The 21,250-nt window shown below is 37.3% G+C and overlaps 1 protein-coding gene across 1 annotated transcript; it reads right to left on the reverse strand.

The window, feature by feature from the left end:
* Positions 1 to 211: 211 nt before the first annotated feature.
* LOC145992660 (uncharacterized) lies at positions 212 to 20,770 on the reverse strand. Its single transcript, XM_083129030.1, has 3 exons — positions 20,623 to 20,770; positions 8,093 to 8,352; positions 212 to 631 (listed from the first exon to the last, which is right to left on the reverse strand). The coding sequence occupies exons 1-3, from the start codon at positions 20,655 to 20,657 to the stop codon at positions 540 to 542; spliced, it is 387 nt and encodes a 128-aa protein (XP_082985156.1). The 5' UTR covers positions 20,658 to 20,770; the 3' UTR covers positions 212 to 539.
* Between the last annotated feature and the right edge of the window lie 480 nt (positions 20,771 to 21,250).

Genomic DNA, 21,250 nt, shown 5'->3' on the forward strand with positions numbered 1-21,250 from the left:
ATGGGTTCCTTATCAAAACTTGATCTACTAATTTCCCTCTACAACCCCTAGAAGTGTGTAATAGGAATTCTGAATCACCCTGTATGTATGTATCTCTCTGCATGTACGTATGTACATGTGTGTGCCAATTAAGTTACAAGCTATTATCAATGGATTATTACTGTTAGATCATAACAACTATGAAATAATTTTAAGGAACAATTCATAGAGCTTTGATTAAGAGGTGTATTTGGATCAATGTGTACATATAAGATATTATGAAAACAAAATTACCACATGTTTCATACATAAAAAAGTAACATTGTTCTAAAAGTTTCGAACTTACATTCCATGCATTGGGTAAACTTTGTTCGTCTGTACTAATACAAAAGAACTTGAACATATATTTTTTTTAACCAAGCTTTAAACTACTTGTATAGAAAACAGGCTAACACTTGAAATGACTGGGATGTTTTATTTTATGTAACTAATATTGCACTTTTTAACACGTAACTCTTACTAAAACTGTATGAAACTTCAAACAAACATAATAAATAAAATTATATTAAATTCCTTTCATGTGCTGCATGATCAGCTTCTGCCATCTTCTTCTTACTTGCTGCAGCAGCTGCCTTATTCTCCTTACTGTTCGCTGAAAATAGAGTAGCGTATTTAGTATTATGCTGCATGTTCAGTACCAAGATAAGAGATGCCTGTAAATGAAAATTAATTTCTCTAAAACTATTTATCATAATTCATACTGTTTGACAAATTTTCGAGCTGAACTCTTCATAGCTTGTGAATAAAAAATGTGCTGGTAAGTGGTTTCACTTCTGAAATTTCTTTTGAATTTCTTATTCAAGTAGCCACCTAAACCAGGGCCAGCCAAACTATGGCCCATGGGACACATCCAGCCTGCCAAGATTTCTTTGTCGCCCACTTTAGTATTCATAAAACCTGTGATCTTATTTGGAAACATTATCTTTAGTAAAGAAAAATAAAATGTGACTCATAAATTGTTGAAGTAATAGCCTGGCCTTCATTGCAAATAAGTTTGAACACCTTGAATAATAATAAAATTTATAATTTAGCAGGCGAGGTTCAGCCTTAGGCTGCTCTACCACCTAACAGTTGTCATGAGCTACATAAGAAAATATAAGTATATAGTATAATATGATAATATATGAACATAGATGGAAAGCTTGATTTCACTAAAGAGAAATAAAGAATTTCACATTACCTACAATTACGAATATTCTCATTACAGTAACATTAGTCAAAAGATGATATAAATGTGAAAGAACAAAAAATATTAAAGAATACAAATGTAAAAAGAAAAAATATAAATGTGAATGTTAACATAAGGTTGCCTTTAAATAAATAATAATAATAATTTGAAGATAGTAATAAAATTCCAATAGTTACACTTATAGAATATGAGTGTTCTGTCGTTTGTTAAGTGCCAGTTTACTTCTAGTATGTGCTACTGTTCTGCTGCTGTTCCTGTAGAAGCATTTCTTTCAATTTAATTTTGAAACACTTATTGAGTTTTATGGATTTAACATTTATTTGTAGTAGATTCCATGCTTTCGGGGCAGATATAGAAAAAGATGAGGTATATAGCATAGTCGAATGGTGAGGAATGTCAAGTTCGTTTTGACGACGTGTCCCGTATCTGTGAATTGTGTTACGATTACATAATTTTTCAAATAAGTATGCAGGTTTACATTCAGTTTGCAGATCATTAATAAAAAGTAGATAGTGCAGTAGCCTCCTGTTGGCAACTGTTAAAATATTATGTCTGTTTAAGATGGGAAGGATGTGATTGTGTTTATCCAGGCCAAAAGTATATCTGATGCATGCATTTTGTGCGATTTGAATTTTCCTACTGAGTTTTTATGCAAGTTTGGACCCATACACAGTTTCACAATAATCAAATAGTGGAACAATTAAAGACTGAACTAGTCTAAGTTTACATTCTGCAGGTAGTTGATCTTGGAAACGGTAGAGGTTTCTCAGAATAAAATATGCTTTTTTCATTGTGCATTCATGTGATCCGTCCAGTCCAATGTATCGTTAACAATCAGGCCAAGATTTTTTGCTGAATTCTTACATGGAATGGTTTCACTTTAATTTTAAGTTCAATTGGTTCAACAATAGACATTTTTTGCGATTGTTTCATTCCAATTAGCATATAAAGTGATTTTTCAGGGTTTATCTGAAGTCCATTTGATGTACACCATATGTAAATATTATTTAAATCGGGGTTGAGTGAGGAAATACTACTTTCTAGCACTGCACATCTAGTCAAAAAATACAGTTGTGTATCATCTGCATAGAAATGTGGTGTGAAAAATGTTATAACCTTATTTAAGTCTGTGGTGTAGAGGGTGAAAATGAGTGGTCCTAAAATTCATCCCTGTGGAACCGCTGCTTTTAAAACTACAGCTTCGGAGATCTGTGAGAATAAATTTTGAAGGAATGTTTCTCTGTTTTCTATTAAGTAGATAGGAATCAATCCACCACCTTACGGCTACAGAGTCAAATTTATAGTATTTGAGTTTGGACTTTGTTGAAAGCTTTACTAAAATCCAGTAATACAAGAAGTGTAGAACTACGATTGTCAATTTTGCAAAGAAAATCATCTGTAACTTTTGTTAACGCTATTGCTGTGCTATGCCGTGCACGGAATCCACACTGAACTGTAGGTAACAAGTTGTTTGTGTCAACATAATATATTAATAGCAAAAATACAATTTTTTATAGTACTATAGAGAGTACTGGCAATAGGCATATGGGCCTTAAGTCATCGAAAGAACTGATCTCTTGTTTCTATTGAAGAGGCAAGACTCGCGCTTCTTTCCATTTTTCTGGAAACACGCCTTTAGGCAAAGAATAATTGATTATATGAGTTAATGGAGTTAGTACATATGGTAGTGCAATCTTTAACATCTTAGTGTTTATGCCGTCTGCTCCAACACTGTTTGATTTAATGTTATGTGCTGCTTTGTGCACATCAATTTCGGTTGCTTGGTTGGTTGATTTGGGGTTTTAAGTCCACTTTATGCACAGTAAGGCTAATCGGGACTGGATCTACAGTTTAAAGCGGGATCCGAACCACTATGTGCCTCCACCGGGTATCGAACCCGGGACCCCTTGATTACAAGGTGACGACGGTACCATTGGGGAGGCTCACATCAATTTTGGTTACTGTGTTAAAACAAAAAAATATATCTTCATCGGTAAAGCTACAGTTTTCAAAGTACTCTATTTGTTGTGTTTTTAGTTGAGTGGGAATACTAGAAAGATTGCTAATTTGCCCAAAATGATTATTAAGAGCATCGAGCTTGTGTTCTGTGTTCACAAGTGAGGATAAGTTTGTATTGAAATTTTCATTACCCAGCATGCCTCAATGTTTTAGTTCACACCACGTTTCCTTCTTATTTAATTGAATAGCGCCACATTTAAAAGAGAAATATGACTTCTATTCCTGTCGGATAATGGTAGTCATAAAATTTCGGAGTTCTTTGTAGTAGTTCCAATCAGCAACGTTGTTCATACGTTTGAATTTACTCAGAGCGTTGTATCGAATACGCATTAATAACTTGACATGAAGAGTTATCCATGGAACGTGCTTCCTTTGAACTCGGGTGGTTTTCATAGGTGCATGGCAATCAAATACATGTACAATATTGGAGCTAAAATAGTCTACTTTTTCATCAACAGTATTGAGTGATTGCAGTGTTTCCCACTGAACATTTGTTATTTCTTCGGTAAAGTTGTCTATATCGAAAGAGAAGCTCCTGTAATTCAAATATTATCTCTCATTAGCAGGTTTCTCATAAACTAAGTCGATGTACGTGACACAATTATCCGATTTACAGATAGGCACTGTGACATCGGTTGCATGCATTCTGGAAACATCATCTATTACTATAATATCTAACAGCGTTTCACTAGTTTCAGTTATGCGCATTGGTTTCGTTACAACTTCTGTTAGCCCGAAAAAATATATTATCGATTTTAGAAACTGCGTTTCTGAATTATTTGGTTGTAAAAAATTGCAATTTAAATCACCGAGCAACAAGAATCTATTGACGGTGGGTATATTTCAGATATCACCTCCTCGAGTACAGACAGTTTAGAGTGGAATACTTGGAATACTACATTGGGTGGCCGATAAACAGAGCACATGCCAAGTTGTACATTTTTGTACTATAATATGAAACTTAACGTTTCGACATCATCGGTGTTCACTCTGATCTCTATTTTCTGTGGCTTTAACCCATATTTGTAATACACAAGTATTCCACCTCCTCTTTTGTTACTTCTGCTTTGTGTGATTACTTTGTAGCCCAGAAAGCTAAATGCAGACTGTGGTGTGGAATCGCTTATCCAGCCTTCCGTGATTACAAATACATCCAAATGCACCTTACGCATTATTACATAATTTAATTTGTCTAATGATCTCACGTTAGCAACTCCTGTGTGGAAGAAGGAGACATTTGGCAACATCTGCACTGGCGATGGGTCAGTGTTGCCTGGAGGGTTGGGTAACAAGAGGGGTGCCTTATTGACAAGTTTGGAATTCCAAGGAATGCAGGTTGTCTTCATGTTATTCAGTGCTCCCAACTATTGAGTGCAAAATAAGATGGACAAGTTAGGAAAGAGTTACCTCTGGCAGGGCATACAGCAGATGCGACACCATACCAAACTTAGTTTTACGAACTTCTAGCATCACTGACACTTAACATTATGATCACCGCTTTAAACTTTGGTTACATACTTTTGCTTGGGGAGGGGGGGGGGTATAAAAAGGAAAAAATAATAAAAAAAGTATAAAAGAAAATGATATACACACAAACAGATAGTTGTTAAGTGATGTTGTTTTAAGTATTTTCATTCTTTAGTGGCTACGAATTGATATGATTTCAGGTCGGTAGATGAAGATGAAGATGCACTAAAGTTAATACACATTTACACTTATTAAACAGTTTCATCAGCTGAACTTGCCCTTGGCCGCACGTAGGATCTCTTGGTGAACGGCTGTGAGGGATTCCTTGATGAAGATGGAACTCCCTGCTTTCTTGTTTCCTCTTGGAGGACCATAACACGTGGCGGGTCCTATATGATGCAAACTTGGCGATGATGCATCGCCTTCCTTCCTGCAGGGTGTCAGCCACAGAGCATTTCAGCTTCCCCAAGCGATGGCATCGGGCAATCTCCTCGCTTTTCACGTCCAGCTGTAGCGTCTACTGCAGAACGTCCAGCACCTTTTCATCTACGTTCTCCTTTACTTTTTCTTGAATTCCATGGATCAGCATACATTCTCTTCGTGAATATTATTCCATGGTTCCATCTTATCTTCATTTTGTACAATTCTATCCCTCAATGAGGACAGTTCCTTTCTTTGTTGCCTAAACTTCTCCTCGATTCTGGCCTCCATCTTGGCAAGGGCTGCCTGCAGTTTGTTTAGGGCTTCTGAGTGCTGTGGAGCATCGGTGGTGTTTACTCGTATTTCACTCTCAATTGCTTCCTTGAAGGAGGCTAACCCATCCCTCACTTCCTTTTCAAAGTTGTTGAGGCGATCGCAGAGTCCCTGGTCCTTTCCGGTGGTACGTGGCATGTTGAGTTAGTATGTCGAAAGCGAACAGGAGGATCTGTCTGTGATGGAAAACAGCCTAACTTGTGTCTTCTCTTCTTCGATTATATCCTCCTACCAACGGAAGAGCGTATTTTGGTGTTCTATACACACTTATTCAACTTTTGTTTATGTGAACAAAGTCCAGTTATATAATATCCAGCAAAAATGGAAAGTTCCCTTTTTGGGATTTAGAAATAAATGTTGATAACAATATGGTCAAAACTGACACATATCACAAACCTATAAGTGGCAAGACTTATACTCATAAAGAATCAGCACATGATTGGACAACAAAGAAAATTAAGGCATATGTAATAATAAAGTTAATAAAGGGAGATTAAGGTGCGAAGATTACATTTGTCATTTCACATACTCAGACTCGAATTACATCTACAAACACAAGTCACAAATGTTACGGGATATACTAATCCACGAAAAATTATTAATTTTGTAAGAATTTCAAACTCAAATTTAACTAATCAGCTGCATCTTCCGGGTTGTAAGATAAATTGTTCTGCAAAGGACACTAACAAAGTAAACGGATTTAGAGAATTCTGTTTTGTTTTGAACGCAGCTTTCTTTTCCTTTCTCGATAAAAACGAGAGCTAAACTGTGAATAACTTGTCTCAGGGCATTTAGAAATACATATAAATTGAATGTAATTTGGATTGGAAGTTGTAATTTTTCATGTCTATGGAGAAAAATTCATGCAGAATTCCCGGAGCCAATAATTCATGCAGAATTTCTGGACTTCACGGAATTCGCGGTGAGTAGCCACCCTGTATTTCAAAAACTTTCTCTCTTTTCAAATAACCACTATGATTTTCCAAATTCTGAAAAAATTACTTCTGCTTAGAATGCATTTCAGAACATTCACTTCAATCTTTTTTGTAGTTTCCTTTCTCTGTTGTTTAGATACTTATAATAGTTTTGTGGCTACAGAAGCCTACAAAATTAGTGTGAATGTCTAGACAAAAGTGAAATCAAATCATACAAAGATTCACGTAAATACTCTAAAAGGAATTTGGAATATGATGGGGAAATTTCAAAAGCAGCTGCGCTGGCGTTGGCCAAAATACCAGCCAAGCCTTAATAGTAAAATAATAAATAACCAGTAGGTGTTTTTCATTACATTACCTCCAGTGTGATTGAGGAGATCATGATTGTGTGGATCGCTGTTTCCACACCCGCACACTTGCTTCATTCTATTCTTTTCATCATTTTAGATATACTGCAAGTTCTAAAGTTCATATTTACAAGCTTACATTGAGATCTACATAAGTTGTGGAATTTGCCTGGACACAGAATACCAAGTTTGATCATTTTATATCGATGTTTAGTAAAACTTGGGGATACCAATGATTGCTACTGATATGAACTCCAGCCTCAATTAAAACATAAATTCCACAAATTAACATTTCAGCCTCTATGACAAAGTGGTAGAGAGGCATTACAGAGTTATGTGTGTGACATTTTCCACCCAAAATATAAGGTTCTGGACCTGAGATTCAATTAAAATTTTCATTATGAACTGATTTCATAGAATTATCAAGTACTTTGCAGTGTCTGCTAACAAACGAAAAATAACTTGAGTATGGCATAGGCTAAATGCATGAAAAGCAGACGCTTTAAAAATGTAGCAAATTTTGACTTCATTTGTCTGTGAAGCATATAGGCTGCAGATGCTAGTAACTTTTATTGGTGGTGAAATGTGTAGATTATATGCATTCACAAACATCTAAACCTAACTTCGAATCCTAGGTAATGCACAAATGTTTCATTGAAGTTGTTACTTCAACTACTTTTCGTTTTGCCTTGAAAGTGGACATAAAACAAAATTTCAAACAAATTTCAAACCATCTATTCTTATCGCCAAGATTAGCTGAACTAGAAAAGCAACGTACAATAACCAATAGAAATACAAATACATAAATTAACATAATTGCCAGTCTCAGGGTTACCACTCATTGTGACAAAATAAAATGCATGACTTTTACTAATTTTCCAGGCAATTTTTATGTATAATTTTCCAGGCAATTTTTATGTATAATTTTCCAGGCAATTTTTATGTATAATTTTCCATATCATTTGGTGGTGCTTTAACATATTAATTACCAAGTTTCAAGTATTAAACTGCACTTGCCATTTAAGATAATAAAGTTTATTCAACATTATTCAGAATAACCTAAACTTGAGTTTCCTCTGACTTCTAGATGTTTTGGAATGTACTTTCAAAATTCCCTGATTTTTCTTTTCCTGGTTTTTCCAGGATTTCCAATTCAGGGCAAACCCTGATTCTATACTTATTTTGTGAATGCAAAAAAAATTAAGACTGTGACAAATAATGGCAAAAAATTGTTATTATTTTATGGTTACATAACTATCATTTCCTCTAATTCTTCATCTAACGAACCACATTTTTCTTTGCAATGTTAAAAATGGTTATGGCATTTTAATGAAATTACTAACCTTTGCGGTGGATCCATACAAATACAGGCAAACTTAAAATGATACCATACATATAGTACTGAAATACCCAATTTTTTTTGTAATAAAACTTATACGGAAACTGAACTATTTTTGCTGTGAAAGTATAAGGGTACTTCATTGATCTTGGACTGTCTGCAGGAGGTATTATGTCACTCCATTTCGTGGGTAGCTGCATACCCCCTTCTTTTAGGTCTGCAACCCCTTTGGCTCCAAGCACAGAAGCCAGTGAGTCCTGTAGCCTGAAAAACACCCAAAAAAATCTATTTTTAACACAAGTAATTTTCTTACTCCTTATTTTGAATGTGTGCAGTGAATCTGTAACTTCATAACAGGGTAATATTTTCAAAATAAAATGTACAAACACTTAATACTGCATGAAATTAATGGAGTAAGACAAAAAATTATACAGCCCAAGTAACCAAAAGTGGTTGGCTCAATGTTGGGTCAATGTACTGAAAATTGTTGGCCAAACGTAAGAACATACCATTGGGCAATGGTAATTTTAGCCGTGGTTCCAACGTTGGCTCAATGCGTGGTTTGTACGTTGGACCAACGTACTGAAAACTAATGTATAGATAGGTTTGTGTTCTGATACATACATAATTTATTGTGAGGCTAAATGTAAATAATAGTGCAAATTATGTGAAAATAATAAAAATACACTTTCTCAGTCACATGATATCATTGTTTCCAAGGCACCACACCTGCAAGTGGTAGCACAAAAACCTTTCTCGAGTTTACTTAGTTTTCTACCTTTTCATGGAATTTAGTCTGCACATAACAGTATTTAATCACCTTCACAATAATACCTGTAAGAATGTTCTTGTTCTACTACAGCTAAAGAGACAAACAATAAGCAATTCCCAACACATCTTTCATCCATGGCAGCTGACAAAGGACTGGTGAGTGACTGCAAGTTAAAAATAGCTTCTACTTTCATTAAAAATATATTATATTTCCAGTGTGTGCTGTGACTGAATTATTTGAAAAGAAACATGTCATTATTTTACACTAGACTTTACAGCATACTCTTGAAAGTTGTCTCAACATTAGAAAGTTGCTTTTAACACTGATTTTGGCTAAACCTTTCCATGGTTGTGCAACGTCAATTTGCCAACCAACATAAAGCCAACCTTTAACACGTATAAACTGACGTTGGCCCAACAGTTGTGGTTACTTGGGAGTCAACTCTGGACATAATGAACTTCATTGTAGAGGGCCTTACGACCCACTTAAAGAGTTAAAAGAGGAAACTCCATGAACATTAGCACTATTAGCATTGTAAATACAGAACATCACCTCAAAACAAACCTTCTTATGTTAACTTGAAGAAACAGCTTTCCTGTCTGTTTTTGTTTTGGTAGCATGAAGAGTAACTGAAAGGGTATGATTGGAGGCCAAGAACATGTGGAAAGGGTGATGTTGTGACTCATGCATTCAAGATGCATTAAATTAAGTGTATAGCCTACTAAAAACTGATTTATGTTTGATACTGTACTGCAGTGGCGGAGGGAGCGTGACCTTTCCAACAGTGTAAGCCTAGCATGACGAAGGCTATTTCCCGTTGTGCTTATTTTTGGGCTGACATGGTTAGTGATTTATCCACACACATCGACCCCCCCCCCCCAATTTTTTCAGAACACTTCCCTGGAATTTTTCACCAAATCAAAAATTCTGGATATCTGATAATTAAGTCAGTGTTATTTCTATCACAATGAGTAACGTGTCGATAAAAAATATGCAAAGTTAGATAAAATGAATAATAATAATAATAATAATAATAATAATAAACAAACGAAAACAGAAGGAAACAGAAAAGTGCTGAATACTTTTTACAACCGCATAACCAAGTATCAGCTCCGTATCATGAATCGCAAAATCGGCGCACTTTATTTTTCGTTTCTGTTACTATGTCTGCTAGAGAAGGAAGGGGTGGGCCTACCTATGTCCACAAGTTTCTTCTTGGCAGCAAAATCCTTGCTGGACAACGGCATCTTCAACAAGTTCTCCACCCCACCCCACAATCACACTCATTTTATTCCATAATGCACTTCAGTACTGTATCACACCACAGCACAGGGACGACAGTCCGCTTTTCAATAGATGGAATTCGCAAAAGCAATACCTCGAGACTTTACCAAACACACAGCAAGAGGGGGGAAACAAAAAGAAACCAGATCCAAAATCGGTCACTGCTCAAAGCAGTGATCTTTCGGACTGTGAGGGGAATATAAATAAATTCCCTCTCTTGCCTTAAAATTCCCTATATTTAGTAAAAAAAAAAAAAAAATACAATATAAAATATAAAAGAAATGCTCACAAATTGTAGGGATATATCCAGAAATTTCTATCAAATGACATGTAAGTGCTTTCTTAGGATAGCGTAAAAGCAAATCTAGCACCTAAAACATCATAAACAGGATTTTCGTACGTTGTTCGAAGAGTGTTTGAATCACGGACTATGTAATTAATTAAATTTGGTTCACATTTGACATGAAATTTGTAAAATTGGTTCAATCTTCAGTTTTCATTAACATTTATTTATTTATTTACTTATTTATTTCACTTTTTAGCTCAATTGTTACCAGCTGAGTTCATACATAAATGGAAAACAGAGATCTTAATATGTCTAATGTTTATGCTCTCCTACAAGCGAAAAACAGAAACAACAAGAATTTAGCACATCAATGTGTATCTAATTTTCCCGTATCCCGCTCATTTCTAGGTTTCTCCTTTTTCCCCTTCCTGTTAGTTTTTTGCTTCAGAATTCCCTGTTCCTGGAAAAATAAAAAAAAAACTCCTTGAAGCACCACCGGCTCAAATTTATAATATGAAAATCCCAGAACAATTTAGTAGTATGTAGCATAATTTTGGAGTTTAAACGACACCATGGATGTCCAGAAGGGGCAAGGAGAGGAGACACTTCCTGCAAAATGAATGTCAACCATTTTCACACATATAATTTCATTTCAGTCACATCAAATTGTTAATTGTTGTAAGGGCGTTGCAGAAAAATGTTAACTTCAAATTGAATTAGTATATTTTGAGAAGGGAAATATACCTAGTTTACCCCAACCCCTGAAAAAAAAATACTTTGCTTAATCCTCCCTGGTGGAAAGAAATACTGCGGACGTCCATGAACAACACTTTTTCTAAACATGAGGTTTGCAACGCTGCTGTAAGCCTCTGCCCATAGGTTTACACACCTAGGGTTTCGACGCGCTCTTCTCCCTATATTCCTTGCTCTTCTCCTTCCAGATACGGTGGGCGACGGTAGGCACTGCTCCTTCGCGGTCAGAAATTTGTAAGGCAACATTCAGACGGCTTACAACTTTCCCAAAGCAAAAGGCGGGAGTTCTCATGTGCCATCTGGTGCTGAAGTGTTGCAATCTAACAAACAGGATCTCGAAGACTGGTATCGGGCCGAAATGAATTTTGAAGTTTTTACTAACTTTGCCATATAATTACATACATTTTACTAGAACTAATAAAGTGCAAGCCCGGCTTACATGGACGCTCCGCACCTGCTGTACTGTATTTGATATTTTGTTTCATTTAATCAAACTGCTTCTGCTTTTGGTCTTTAATTTCATCTGTCACTACTAACCTTAATTCAGGCTAAGGATTTTAGTTTGAGTGGACTAATTATCTGAATCCGTAGGGGTTCATGACAATGGGAGTTCACTGTACAAACATTTTTTTTTTTGTGTGTGTGTGTGTGCTCTTAAAAGAACACATGCATGAGGTGGGAGAGGGGCTAGTAGGGTGTTAACTCAGGAATTGTAAATGGGAAAAAGAGTGCAGTTTTGATGTTAACTACTAACAACTTTGCTGGGAACATTTTTGAGTCTTGAGCAAAAATTTCCAGAGGAATTAAAATCTACTTTTCTCATTAACACTATTCTAATTTTGAGATACTAGGAACAAAACATGGATGGGAAATTATTCCAAATGGAAAATAAAAAAAGGTCTGATATTTTGTATACTGCATGTTTTATGTGATTTCAAATAACAAGTTTAAACTAATGAGTTGCTTAAATTGTTCTGTACAGTTGGTATGTTTTTTTTTTATGTTAACATATATTTAGGTAGGTCAGAAAAGAATGTGTGAATGGAACACGTATCATGTTAGGGGAAAAGTGACTGTGGTTCACGTAACTAGCGACCTTGGTCTGTTGCCAAGTGAAAGTGCATAATTTTTTATGAGTTCAAACTATGGGGCTGGTGGTATTTCTCATTAGTGTCAGTTTTAATGTGGATAAGGAAGGTGCTTTCTTACAGTTGTGTCATCACGGAATGTGACTATCGCAGACAACCTGTTCTTTGTGAAAAGAGAGTGTAACAACATCAAAGATTGTGAATTGGTTAAGACACCCCTTAAAAAGCAGCAATCAATACAATGGAAGCACAACAGCAGCCCATGGCCATAAAAACCAAAACACATGTAGGAAACAGCTGGCATCCATATTCTGGTGTGCTGGCTGCCTCCTGTTAGCTGATACTGTAATCAGCTCCAGTGCTTCATTGGAGAATTCAGCAAAGATGGCCAGGTAAATGGCCAAACACATCTTTTTTCACACGATAATGCCAGGTCCATACATCTGCACAGTCTAGGGCAAAACTACAGGAACTCGGTTATACCATCCTCCATACTTGTGCCTTGTTAGACAAAATGAAAGAGCCAATACACGGCTGGAAATTCATCGATGTCGAGTCCTTACAGGAGGCTGTGTGCTCCTGATGTCGTACCACTCCAAAAGACTGATTCTGTCAGGTACTTATGAAGCTTCCAGAGAAATGGGACTGATGTATTGAGGCAGAGGAAAAATATACCTAAAAATATCATATTTCTGCTATGGGATCTTTATGTCCAAATCAGGTGAAATTAATTCTATTCTGACCAACTCACGTATTATTCCCATACTATTGTCATTGGAAATCTTGAACAGTGTTTGTGGAAATGCATTCTAATTAATTCCAATATTCAAGAATGAACAAACAAGCTTGAAGAAGAAATACTGAAGGAGGCAAGATATGGCATTAAAATTAGATTGTAATCCATTTGTAATCTCCATGTAATAATCATACTAATTTACCGCCGGGTCTAGAATATTTTTCTGGAATAGTCAAATAATATTCTGTAAGAATATAAGACATAACAATGGAAATATATTTTTCTACATATTAAATGCATATCTACCGTGCGTTCATTTCGATCTGCAGCCGAGAGATCGGAAGAAGCGTGGCGGGCGGCGCTGACGGAGATGCCGACATTTGCGGCCTGTAATGCCCGCTTATTTTTATAGACATATGCAGACATTTATATAAATATTGCAAAACGATCACTAACCTGTGTTATAACATGCAAAAGTTCTTCTGTAATTCATCCAAGTTCTGCTCTTATATACACAAAAAAATACGCTTTAGAAACGATGTTAAGAGCCACAGATAATAAAACATTTTAATCATAGTTTTGACCAGTAACGTCCTGCTTAAGTTTATATCCTTGAAAGAGTTTTGTGCCGATGGGGATCGTTTGGAGGTTTTGAATGTGCAACACTGTATCAAGATTACGCTGTAGAAGAAACCGTTAAAAGTCAATAGTGTTCGTGAGCTTCCTTGCAATCCGAAATCTCCGAGCTCGAGTTTTTTGTTCCTTCGCGACTAGATGAAGACAGAGTTGTAAATATAGTGGCGAGCAATGTAAACCAAGAGCGTGTTAATTTCGTACTGTGCGCAAGAGTGTTATTCTTGGTTACTTGCAGTTACTTGTTTGTGTTATTGTAGTGTGTATGTGTGACGTGTCAGTGAGACGATTGGAATGCCAGACGCAAGATTCATGTTAGAACAAAGAGTTTTTTATGTATGACACGTACCTACGTGAAAACAAACTCGTGTCGAGACGTGTGTAGGTAATTTGTACAGAAATTCCCATGCGTTTCAACTCCACACAGAGATACGGTTAGACATCTTGTCCTTAAATTACGAGAAACTGTATCGTTAAATTTTAAAACACCTAAGCAAAAACGACGGATTCTAACCGAAGCAAAACTCGATGATATTGGTGCAGCGTTAGAACGTTCTCCAAACAAACCTCTACGCCGTGTTTCACAAGAGGTGGGCGTGTCAAAATCATCGGCACATACAGTCACTAAGCTACTAAAATTAAAACCATACTCTTATAACACAGGTTAGTGCTCGTTTTGCAATATTTATATAAATGTCTGCATATGTCCATAAAAATAAGCAGGCATTTCAGGCCGCAAATGTTGGCATCTCCGTCAGTGCCGCCCGCCACGCTTCTCCCGATCTCTCGGCTGCAGATCGAAATGGACGCACGGTATATATAGTACACAAAATACAACACTTGCATGTCAATACAATTACAATGGTTTTCTTCAGGTCCAATTTGAGGTCAAATAAGCTAACTGAGATTGGGCTTGCAGTTTAAAATGAAATCAGAATCAGCGTGCAATCAGGTGCGGCTCGTGCATTATTTTCCTGGGGGTTCACCGAAGTCATATGGCACATACTCAGTTTCCGCAAATAGATTTCTTTCGGGAAACAAAGGGATGGGGAGGGGGCTTAAAAGATTGGTACATAATTTTTTCATACAGGTGTGCATATAAATTTAGGGCTAAAACTAACTACAATAAATTGTCCATCTATGAAAGAAATTTCGGGTTTTATGGACGTCACAGACGTCCTCAGGATTTGTTCCAGGGATGGAAAGCAAGATCATTTTTTTTTTCCAGGGGGGACAAACTAGGCACATTTTTCCTTGTAATAGTGCTGTTCTCTAAAAGAAACACTCCTTCAGTCCCTGCAACGTCTTTATAATAATCATCATAAATTACTGTGACTGAAATAAAATTATATGTGTGTAATAAATAGTTTTAGGTTGACATTAATTTTTCAGGCGGGTGTGGCCACTTTTCCCCTTCCGGATGTCCATGCCTGCAATTATAAAACAACTAATCACAATGATCCTACAATTATTAAAGGGAAATGGCAACCAATGGCATGTACGTACTAGAAACCTGAGACCCTTTCATAGGAACGCTACAGCTTTTCTTTCTTTCTTCAAATTTGGACTTGGTCGACCAGCACACGCTTTATCTCTAATTTTCTTTCAACAGACGAGAAGGTATGTTACCGTTAATTGTATGCATTTTAGCGGTCATTTCTTACCTGCGCAGACAGCAACACCTACACTGCATCAAATGACGTAACATAGTCCATCCTTTGGAGCATCAATACTTTGCAACAACTATCCAAGCACTTCGAAAACTTACAACTTTGAAACATTGACACCGATATGGTTTGTCACGTCTTCCTTTCTTGTCTAAGATTGCGCCATTCTTTTACTTTCACATATCGGAAGTGTTTTCATCTTTAAGGAAAAAGTTTGAACGCATGCACGAGTTATTTTAGTAATGTATTTCTTTTTTTTTAATTCATCGTGTCTAATTCCAGCTTTCATTCATTTCTACTCATCCTTCTCTGCCACAATTTTGCATTTATGCCAAGAAGTTCGGCACAAAAATTATTCAACAGAGAGGATAGAATATGTAACGAATGCACTTTAAACTTGAACCTCACAGGGCAACACTGGAAGGGAGGAACTCGCAGCGAGGACGGTGCCTTCTGGCTTCTGCTGCTGCTACTGAGAAAACACGAACTGCGCATGACCGTTGGTTGGAGATCGAGGTTCCTCAGTATCCTTTGCCATATATTTTGCCCATAAAGCTATCCCGAGCTTCTGCCTTCTGCCCAAACCTTCACTGTGGCAGGAGCTGTCCTGTGGGGGTTCAGCTGAGGGTCTGCATGAGGGCGGCCGATTCACGTTTTCTCTTTCTCAGCAAAAGAATTTGCAGTGTTACGGACACAAATACATGACTTCTTGTGTAGAAATTTTAGCGAAAAATTGTCAAAAGGTAAATACATTGTTTATTGTCCATTATTGAGGTAAATGCCGTATATTACTGGGAGTTCATTGATCCTCTGCGCTATAAGGCTAACCGCGCCTGTGTGCAATGCATATCCACCAAGAATTAGGCCTCGATCTCCTTGATTGCAAAGAAATAGCACCAACATCATCTGTGTGTATTAGAAGTTCTCTAGTTATTTGTATTAAAGAAAGAAACCAATAAGTTTGTTACTTCATTTCCACATGCAAAGCTGTCACAATAAGCATCCGAAAGATTTGACCTTGTATATACTCATGCTCTGAGTCAATCAATGATATTGTATGTACATCCTCTTTGTGTATTTCTTTTAAGCCCTTCAAATGCCATAGTAATGTATTACCTTGTAATTAAGAAATTCTGGATTTTATTTCCAGTGTTCACATATTTCAGCATTCAGTAGATTCCGTCCTGTTTAACCAAAATTTATTTTACCTCCTTTGTCTGGAAAAACAACCTAGGATCCTCAAAACTTTCAAGGAAGGGAATAAAGATAAGAACTCCTCACCTTATATATATTGTAATAGCAAAATATATATAAAAATTGTATTTAATATTATATTTGTAATAAATTTTAATTAACATTCAATTATTATTGTATTACATATATTATATCAATTTTATTCATTGCACCCATAGTAAATCACCACAGCTACTGGTGCTAACTAGAAGGTATTTTTGAAATCGAGATGAGAACTGGACCAGATCCTTCAAGACTTGTCACGACAAGACTGAAAACATGGATGGACCTCTGTAAAATCTAGGTGAGATAGAGACTTAGTGTCTGAGACTTTCCATCTCTCTCTCCTTTCTTTTTATTGCATGTCTATCTCTTAATTGCGACCATGAGGATTAATGATGAACTGATGAAATTCATGATGGACAAACACAATGGTACATCCATGACTAACTACGAGGGTGAATCAAATATTAACAGGAATATCTTGTGCATGGCCACGGAAAGTGTGATACAACCCTGTGGCCTTGAGGTGATGATGGTGGGAATGTGTAGAGTCTTGTTCCCTCCCTGGAGTCCTTGTCAGCTCTCCACATCAGTCAGTAGCATGACGAGTGAGCAAGATGTACACCCGTTGGTTGAGCAAAGCATCATTATCAAATTTCTTACAAAAGAAGGGGTAAAACTGGCTGAAATTTTGACGAGACTCAGTTTGGGCAGTCCACCCATATTCTCACCTGTGATTAAACTTGGGTCCACCACTACACCCGGAGTCAAAACAGGCCAGCGTGGAGTGGCAGGAAAGAAAAGAGGCTGGACTAGTCAAGGCCAAAACCTGAGAAGGTTCTTGCCATGGGTTTTTCTGGATTTCAGAGGTGATATTTTAATTGATTATCTTCATGAAAGAAGAACAGTGTATGCAGCTTATTACTGTTGACTCCTAGAAAGTGCTAAGGCTGCTTATTGGACCAAAAGACATGGCACACCTATCAGAAATGTCCTGCTGCTTAATGACAATGCCAGACCTCAAACAGATGCTACAACACATGCCAAACTGGAGGAAATTCATTAATTGGACAGCACTTGAACATCCTTCATACAGTCCAGACTTATCCCCCTGTGACTACCATTTGCTTGGGCCACTGGAAGAAGCACAGGGAGGGCAGCACTTTGAGGATGATGCAGGAGTGGAGGAGTTTGTGCACAAATGGCTGTGCAACTTTCTGGAAAAATGGGATTGCCAAACTCCCTATCCGTATAGGCAAAAGTGAATTTCAGTTGCAGGGAGCTATGTAGAAAAGTAATGCATTTGTTTTGTATTTTGTTTCAATAAATTATGAAAAATTAATTTCAGTTTATATTTGATTCATCCTCCTAGAGTTTGAACTTGCTTCATAGCACAGTATGCTGACCATTTTGCCACTGAAGCAGTCGAGACTCTAAGTCTTGTTCAAGGACTTTGCTAAACTATATCATACACCAAAATAATTTGATTGTTTCAGCTGGTTCTAGTAGGCCATCCCTAATCACAGACCATTATGGGTGAATCCTCCTCCCAGAAAGTTTTATTTTTTCTGTTGGCCATGGTAACATGGTAGTGTTGAGAAGAATGTGAGCCATGATCAGTGTCTACCAATGGAGAAAATCCCATGAAAATAATCTGCAACATCATGCAGTATGGTAAAATATCATCATATTGGGTTCCTTACCGGTAAATAAATAGGACATAAATTTTAAAAGCAAGACTTCCTTCAAGCTTGTGAAGCAGTGCAGTAAATACTTTAACACATTAACTTTGAAGTTGTATCATGGAGTATCCTGAAATTATGGGAAATCAATCCATATTAAATAGTCTACGCTAGTGACTGTATAATTTTTGAAAACTTTATACAGTTTGTGTGATTTCATCTTTACTCTGTCCTGGGAATCCAACAAAAACAAGTCTCTGTGCAAGTGGTGATTCGAGAGGGCCTGGCCAATGAACACGTAAGAGGGGAAGAGAGTGCAACTACCAGCGATTTACAGCAGCATTAACTGCTTTGCTCCACCAACTTACTTTCTCCCTAGACTCTTCCATTATGCGTGGCCTTGCTCCACTGATTTCAGGGACCGAGTACAGCTCTGGCATGCGCAAAGCGGGAAATGTTTGTAGTCTGCAGAAGACGTCACATGACTCATAGGAGCAGTGTTGCAATATGCGGAAGTTACAATTCTACTAGACATGAAACTGACAAAGGCTATACGCTGTTGTGTCATTAAAAAAAAAAAAAACTTCCAAATCTAAAGTAGCACGCTGTCCTTCATGAGCATGAAACTCGTCAATTATTCTATGAATAAAGCACTTGTCAAATTCGTCCACATCACTTTAAATTTCTTTCTTCTGTGTGTTTTGTTAGGCGTTACTAATCCCTTCCCAGTTACTTTGTAGTGATCATTTTCGTTTCAAAGTACTTACTGACATATCAGTAGATGCGGAAACACGCTTTTGCACTTGTTTAACGTTCAACGCAAGACCACTGTCTGCTTCTTTCTTCATAAACTTATGCACGTTAAGATAATTTTTCTACCTGTCAAAAACACATTACATGGATATTGCGGGAAGTGGCCCAATGCGAGTAAATATAAAGAAGACCAAAATAATGGTATTTAAGAACGGGTAAGTATTTGGTAAGGATGAACAATGGAAATACGGATGGACAAGTGTCGATAGGGTGAAACAGTACGATTATTTAGGCATGGTGATGACAATGACGAACAGGTGGGCAAGGCACGTACACAGGAATAAATGTAAGGCAATGTTTGCGTTGGAAAAAACAAGAAAAATAAAATACAAAGTATCAAATACACCAATCAAAATTCTGGAGGTGTTCTACGAAGCCACAGTTAAGGCAACACTGTCCTATGGCATCGAACTATGGGTCTGGGAGGGAGGGGAAACCGTAAACGTCGTACAGTCTAGATTCCTAAAACAAGGGCTAGCAGTAGGGAGGGGTATGGCAACATGTGGGGCACTTAGGGAAATGGGAAAATTAAGAGAGGAAGTGGATGCCAAAATGAGGAACATTAAATACTGGGCAAAACTGATAACCATGGAGGGGGGAAATTTGAAGAAACTCTGTGAACAATCACAGATAAGGGGGGGGGGGTAATGGGAGGCAATGGGTAGCAAAAATAAAGACGGAATTATACAGTATAGGGCTGGGATGGGTGTGGGAAGAGGGAATAGAGGGGAGAATTGATATGCAGATGCTAGGGGCCATACATGCCAGACTGGAAGACATTTACAAAAAAGAAAATTTGGCAGAATGAGATGCAAATATATCGTTAACATCAGCGAAAATAGTGGATACGGATCGAGAATGGGGAAGGAGGAGTCTTGCACGAGACTCACGGAATGTGACTTCTGGGACAGCATAATGAACCTCACGAAACGCACGGATGCACTTATGGAACGGCCAGTTGCCATAACTCGTTTAACGCGTTAAACTCGTGCGACTTTCGGAACGGGCCCAAAGAACACCCATGTCCAGGCTGGGATTCCAACTTGGGACACCTGGCATTGTAGCACAGAATGCTAACACACTGAGGTCGACTTGTTGACCTGGATTTTTAGATTCAATTTCAATCGAACAACATTTGATGCTGCCCTGTAGATCTTTATTAAAAAAAATGGGGAGAGGGGAGGTGAGGATAAATAACTGAGATTGGACGTAGAGCTTACAGTATGATCCGAATCAATTGCATTGTGCACCTAAACTACGGCTTCTTACTTCTAAAGTAGCCTAACACGAATATGTCACTTGGTGTTTTTTCTATGAATATGAGAAATTAGTGAAAAGGAAGGACCCTTCAGTGACGCCAATGCATTTTCAAAATGTGGAAAATACTTTACTGCAGTTCTTAACATGATTGATTGATTTGGTGTTTTAAGTCCACTTTATGCCCTGTACGGCTAACCGGGACTGGACCTACAGTTTAAAGTAGAATCCGAAACACTATGTGCCTCCACCGGGAGTACCTTACATGCAAAATTAAAGTCATTCGTAACAATTCACTAATTCTTTGTTACCAACACATAACATTACTTTTTTATTATTCCGCTCAGGTCTGGTGGTTTCATTTTGTCCGTATTTATGCAGTAAAAACTCACAAACTAGAGGTTCATAAATATGCAAAGCACGGAAACAAAATCAGAATTTCCTTCCTTCATACATCTACACACTTCATATTCATATTTTGTATTTGACCAGTGTTGCCATAATCTTAAGTTACAATTTCCCCTTGCAAGGGGGCAAATTTCCCTCTTTTGCCCAATCTTTATTAATGTGAAGAAATCATGTAATAATGTACTAGTAGTAGTATTTGTTGTAGTAGCAGCGGGCAGAAGTAGTTTTAGATTAAACAAATTAATCATTTCATTGTCATGCTCAAAGAAAGCGAGCTTCCCGATAGCGTGCTAGCATTCCTTCTCACCGTTGATTGTTTCGGTTCGGTGTTTGACGTCATTTTAGGTTCATCAGTCGCCCGCTAACAACTGACGTCATGGAATGCGCCTGTGGTATAATCCAGTAAAACAAAAACAACGGAAAGACCTCTATGTACCGAGGTTCGCGATAGGAAGTGATAGGATCAAGACCTGTAGTTAAAGAGGTCCTGAGTAACTACCACCGTATAACTGTTCGAGCTGTCTCTGTATCCTTTTCCTGTACGGAA

Source organism: Lepisma saccharinum, chromosome 9, assembly GCF_977018435.1.
Source record: "Lepisma saccharinum chromosome 9, izLepSacc3.1, whole genome shotgun sequence".
NCBI lineage: Eukaryota > Metazoa > Arthropoda > Insecta > Zygentoma > Lepismatidae > Lepisma > Lepisma saccharinum.